Here is a 6601-nt window from a genome sequence, read left to right as displayed (position 1 = left end):
TTATAACCTTCACAAACCTGACTTACAACGTACAGACGTTATAACCTTCACAAACCTGACTTACAACGTACAGACGTTATAACCTTCACAAACCTGACTTACAACGTACAGACGTTATAACCTTTACAAACCTGACTTAAGTCTGTTACAGACGTTATAACCTTTACAAACCTGACTTACAACGTACAGACGTTATAACCTTTACAAACCTGACTTACAACGTCTGTTACAGACGTTATAACCTTTACAAACCTGACTTACAAAGTACAGACGTTATAACCTTCACAAACCTAACTTACAACGTACAGACTTTATAACCTTTACAAACCTGACTTACGTCTGTTACAGACATTATAACCTTTACAAACCTGACTTACAACGTCTGCTACAGACGTTATAACCTTTACAAACCTGACTTACAACATCTGCTACAGACGTTATAACCTTTACAAACCTGACTTACAACGTACAGATGTTATAACCTTCACAAACCTGACTTACAACGTACAGACGTTATAACCTTTACAAACCTGACTTACGTCTGTTACAGACGTTATAACCTTTACAAACCTGACTTACAACGTCTGTTACAGACGTTATAACCTTTACAAACCTGACTTACAAAGTACAGACCTTATAACCTTTACAAACCTGACTTACGTCTGCTACAGACGTTATAACCTTTACAAACCTGACTTACAACGTACAGACGTTATAACCTTTACAAACCTGACTTACGTCTGCTACAGACGTTATAACCTTTACAAACCTGACTTACAACATCTGCTACAGACGTTATAACCTTTACAAACCTGACTTACAACGTACAGACGTTATAACCTTCACAAACCTGACTTACGTCTGCTACAGACGTTATAACCTTTACAAACCTGACTTACAACATCTGCTACAGACTTTATAACCTTCACAAACCTGACTTACAACGTACAGACTTTATAACCTTCACAAACCTGACTTACAACGTACAGACGTTATAACCTTCACAAACCTGACTTACAACGTACAGACGTTATAACCTTCACAAACCTGACTTACGTCTGCTACAGACGTTATAACCTTTACAAACCTGACTTACAACGTACAGACGTTATAACCTTCACAAACCTGACTTACGTCTGCTACAGACGTTATAACCTTTACAAACCTGACTTACGTCTTCTACAGAGGTTATAACCTTTACAAACCTGACTTACGTCTGCTACAGACGTTATAACCTTTACAAACCTGACTTACAACATCTGCTACAGACGTTATAACCTTTACAAACCTGACTTACAACGTACAGACGTTATAACCTTCACAAACCTGACTTACGTCTGCTACAGACGTTATAACCTTTACAAACCTGACTTACAATATCTGCTACAGACTTTATAACCTTCACAAACCTGACTTACAACGTACAGACTTTATAACCTTCACAAACCTGACTTACAACGTACAGACGTTATAACCTTCACAAACCTGACTAACAACGTCTGCTACAGACGTTACAACCTTTACAAACCTGACTTACAACGTACAGACGTTATAACCTTCACAAACCTGACTTACGTCTGCTACAGACGTTATAACCTTTACAAACCTGACTTACGTCTTCTACAGACGTTATAACCTTTACAAACCTGACTTACGTCTGCTACAGACGTTATAACCTTTAACAACCTAACTTACAACGTACAGACGTTATAACCTTTACAAACCTGACTTACGTCTTCTACAGACGTTATAACCTTTACAAACCTGACTTACAACGTACAGACGTTATAACCTTTACAAACCTGACTTACAACGTCTGTTACAGACGTTAAAACCTTCACAAACCTGACTTACAACGTACAGACGTTATAACCTTCACAAACCTGACTTACAACGTACAGATGTTATAACCTTCACAAACCTGACTTACAACGTACAGACGTTATAACCTTTACAAACCTGACTTACAACGTCTGTTACAGACGTTATAACCTTTACAAACCTGACTTACAAAGTACAGACGTTATAACCTTCACAAACCTAACTTACAACGTACAGAGGTTATAACCTTTACAAACCTGACTTACGTCTGTTACAGACGTTATAACCTTTACAAACCTGACTTACAACGTACAGACGTTATAACCTTCACAAACCTAACTTACAACGTACAGACGTTATAACCTTTACAAACCTGACTTACAACGTACAGACGTTATAACCTTCACAAACCTGACTTACAACATCTGCTACAGACGTTATAACCTTTACAAACCTGACTTACAACGTACAGACGTTATAACCTTCACAAACCTGACTTACGTCTGCTACAGACGTTATAACCTTTACAAACCTGACTTACAACATCTGCTACAGACGTTATAACCTTCACAAACCTAACTTACAACGTACAGACGTTATAACCTTCACAAACCTGACTTACGTCTGCTACAGACGTTATAACCTTTACAAACCTGACTTACAACATCTGCTACAGACGTTATAACCTTTACAAACCTGACTTACAACGTACAGACGTTATAACCTTTACAAACCTAACTTACAACGTACAGACGTTATAACCTTCACAAACCTGACTTACAACGTCTGCTACAGACTTTTTGGTGTGTGTCTGTGTGTGTGTAATCTCTGTGTGTGTGTGTGTGTGTGTCTCTCTCTCTGTGTGTGTGTCTCTCTCTGTGTGTGTGTGTGTGTAATCTCTGTGTGTGTGTGTGTGTGTGTGTGTGTGTGTGTGTGTGTGTCTGTGTGTGTGTGTGTGTGTGTGTGTGTGTGTGTAATCTCTGTGTGTTTGTGTGTGTGTGTATGTCTCTCTGTGTGTGTGTGTGTGTCTCTCCCTGTGTGTGTGTGTGTGTAATCTGTGTGTGTGTGTGTGTGTGTGTGTGTAATCTCTGTGTGTGTGTGTGTGTGTGTCTCTGTGTGTGTGTGTGTGTGTGTGTGTGTGTGTGTGTGTAATCTCTGTGTGTGTGTGTGTGTGTGTGTGTGTGTGTGTCTGTGTGTGTGTGTGTGTGTGTGTGTGTAATCTCTGTGTGTGTGTGTGTGTGTGTGTGTGTAATCTGTGTGTGTGTGTGTGTGTGTGTGTGTGTGTGTGTGTGTGTGTGTGTCTGTGTGTGTGTGTGTGTGTGTGTGTGTGTGTGTGTGTGTGTGTGTGTGTGTGTGTGTATGTCTGTGTGTGTGTGTGTGTGTGTGTGTGTGTGTGTGTGTGTGTAATCTCTGTGTCATCACCTTGCCAGAGTCTGAGCGGTGCTGGGCCACGACGGAGACTTTCTCCAGCAGCGCTCGCAGGCGGGACTGGGTGGCGTGGGACACCAGGTTCACCACGTCCAGAGGGACCTCACTCACCCCAAGCTTCCTAGCTAGGACACGAGAGAGGAGACATCTTTTACATTAACACTCCCAGCTTCCTAGCTAGGACACAAGAGAGGAGACATCTTTAGATTAACACTCTCAGCTTCCTAGCTAGGACACGAGAGAGGAGACATCTTTAGATTAACACTCTCAGCTTCCTAGCTAGGACACGAGAGAGGAGACATCTTTTACATTAACACTCCCAGCTTCCTAGCTAGGACAAGAGAGAGGAGACATCTTTAGATTAACACTCCCAGCTTCCTAGCTAGGACACGAGAGAGGAGACATCTTTTACATTAACACCCCCAGCTTCCTAGCTAGGACACGAGAGAGGAGACATCTTTAGATTAACACTCTCAGCTTCCTAGCTAGGACACCAGACATCTTTTACATTAACACCCCCAGCTTCCTAGCTAGGACACGAGAGGAGACATCTTTAGATTAACACCTCAGCTTCCTAGCTAGGACACGAGAGAGGAGACATCTTTTACATTAACACCCCCAGCTTCCTAGCTAGGACACGAGAGAGGAGACATCTTTTACATTAACACTCCCAGCTTCCTAGCTAGGACACGAGAGAGGAGACATCTTTTACATTAAGACTCCCAGCTTCCTAGCTAGTACACGAGAGAGGAGACATCTTTAGATTAACACTCCCAGCTTCCTAGCTAGGACACGAGAGAGGAGACATCTTTAGATGAACACTCCCAGCTTCCTAGCTAGGACACGAGAGAGGAGACATCTTTAGATTAACACTCCCAGCTTCCTAGCTAGGACACGAGAGAGGAGACATCTTTAGATTAACACCCCCATCTTCCCAGAGAGGAGACAGGAGAGAGAAGAGAGGAGACAGGGTACAGGAGATAGGAGACAGGAGACAGGGGACAGGAGATAGGAGACAGGGTACAGGAGATAGGAGACAGGGTACAGGAGATAGGAGATAGGAGACAGGAGATAGGAGACAGGAGATAGGAGACAGGGTACAGGAGAGAGGGTACAGGAGAGAGGGTACAGGAGACATGAGATAGGAGACAGGGTACAGGAGAGAGGAGACAGGAGATAGGAGACAGGAGACAGGGTACAGGAGATAGGAGACATGGTACAGGAGATAGGAGACAGGGTACAGGAGACAGGGTACAGGAGATAGGGGACAGGGTACAGGAGATAGGGGACAGGGTACAGGAGACAGGAGATAGGAGACAGGGTACAGGAGACAGAGGACAGGATATAGTAGATAGAGGACAGAGGACAGGAGATAGGGGACAGGGTACAGGAGACAGGAGATAGGAGACAGGGTACAGGAGACAGAGGACAGGATATAGTAGATAGAGGACAGAGGACAGGAGACAGAGGAAAGGAGACAGGGGACAGAGGACATAGGGGCCAGTACCAGTGTCCAGGATGCGGCGGTGCAGCAGCCCGGGGGGCAGGAAGGCTTCGTCTTTACACGAGCGGATCTTGGTCCCCACCAGCTCAGAGCTGGTTGCTAGGATACGGGCGTTCTCCTCGTTGAGGTTGACCCCCGCCATGGACGCCACGTCGTTGATGTCATCGTCATCTCTGAGAAGGACAGAGAGGACAGGAGACCATTACAGACCACAACCAACCAATCACAGAGGACAGGAGACCATTAGAGACCACAACCAACCAATCAGAGAGGACAGGAGACCATTAGAGACCACAACCAACCAATCAGAGAGGACAGGAGACCTTTAGAGACCACAACCAACCAATCAGACAGGACAGGAGACCATTACAGACCACAACCAACCAATCACAGAGGACAGGAGACCATTAGAGACCACAACCAACCAATCAGAGAGGACAGGAGACCTTTAGAGACCACAACCAACCAATCAGAGAGGACAGGAGACCATTAGAGACCACAACCAACCAATCAGAGAGGACAGGAGACAATTAGAGACCACAACCAACCAATCAGAGAGGACAGGAGACCATTAGAGACCACAACCAACCAATCAGAGAGGACAGGAGACCTTTAGAGACCACAACCAACCAATCAGAGAGGACAGGAGACCTTTAGAGACCACAACCAACCAATCAGAGAGGACAGGAGACCATTACAGACCACAACCAACCAATCACAGAGGACAGGAGACCATTAGAGACCACAACCAACCAATCAGAGAGGACAGGAGACCTTTAGAGACCACAACCAACCAATCAGAGAGGACAGGAGACCATTAGAGACCACAACCAACCAATCAGAGAGGACAGGAGACAATTAGAGACCAAAACCAACCAATCAGAGAGGACAGGAGACCATTAGAGACCACAACCAACCAATCAGAGAGGACAGGAGACCATTAGAGACCACAACCAACCAGTAAGAAAGGACAGAGAGGACAGGAGACCATTAGAGACCACAACCAAACAGTCAGAGGGGACAGAGAGGACAGGAGACCATTAGAGACCACAACCAACCAATCAGAGAGGACAGGAGACCATTAGAGACCACAACCAACCAGTCAGAGGGGACAGGAGACCATTAGAAACCACAACCAACCAATCAGAGGGGACAGGAGACCTCTGGAGACCACAACCAACCAATCAGAGGGGACAGGAGACCATTAGAGACCACAACCAACCAATCAGAGAGGACAGGAGACCATTAGAGACCACAACCAACCAATCAGAGAGGACAGGAGACCATTAGAGACCACGACCAACCAATCAGAGGGGACAGGAGACCATTAGAGACCACAACCAACCAATCAGAGAGGACAGGAAACCTTTAGAGACCACAACCAACCAATCAGAGAGGACAGGAAACCTTTAGAGACCACAACCAACCAATCAGAGAGGACAGGAAACCTTTAGAGACCACAACCAACCAATCAGAGAGGACAGGAAACCTTTAGAGACCACAACCAACCAGTCAGAGGGGACGGGAGACCATTAGAGGGGGTATGGTGAAGGGTATGTGATGATGTGGGGGTATGGTGAAGGGTATGTGATGATGGGGGGGGTATGGTGAAGGGTATGTGATGATGTGGGGGTATGGTGAAGGCTATGTGATGATGTGGGGGTATGGTGAAGGGTATGTGATGATGTGGGGGTATGGTGAAGGGTATGTGATGATGTGGGGGTATGGTGAAGGGTATGTGATGATGGGGGGTATGGTGAAGGGTATGTGATGATGTGGGGGTATAGTGAAGGGTATGTGATGATGTGGGGGTATGGTGAAGGGTATGTGATGATGGGGGGGGTATGG

General features: G+C 45.3%; 1 protein-coding gene across 1 annotated transcript in view; it reads right to left on the bottom strand.

The window, feature by feature from the left end:
* Positions 1 to 6601, bottom strand: part of LOC114560139 (transcription initiation factor TFIID subunit 4) — a 50732-nt gene that overhangs the window by 17645 nt on the left and 26486 nt on the right. The window contains exons 12-13 of the mRNA XM_028585290.1: positions 4757 to 4926; positions 3244 to 3374 (exon numbers count right to left, since the gene is read on the bottom strand). Coding sequence (XP_028441091.1) covers positions 3244 to 3374; positions 4757 to 4926 — 301 coding nt within the window. The remainder of the gene's footprint in view (positions 1 to 3243; positions 3375 to 4756; positions 4927 to 6601) is intronic.

Source organism: Perca flavescens, chromosome 8 (genome assembly GCF_004354835.1).
Source record: "Perca flavescens isolate YP-PL-M2 chromosome 8, PFLA_1.0, whole genome shotgun sequence".
Taxonomy (NCBI): domain Eukaryota; kingdom Metazoa; phylum Chordata; class Actinopteri; order Perciformes; family Percidae; genus Perca; species Perca flavescens.
The sequence above is the reverse complement of the archived record's forward strand: the minus strand, read 5'-3'. Positions and strand labels throughout refer to the sequence as shown.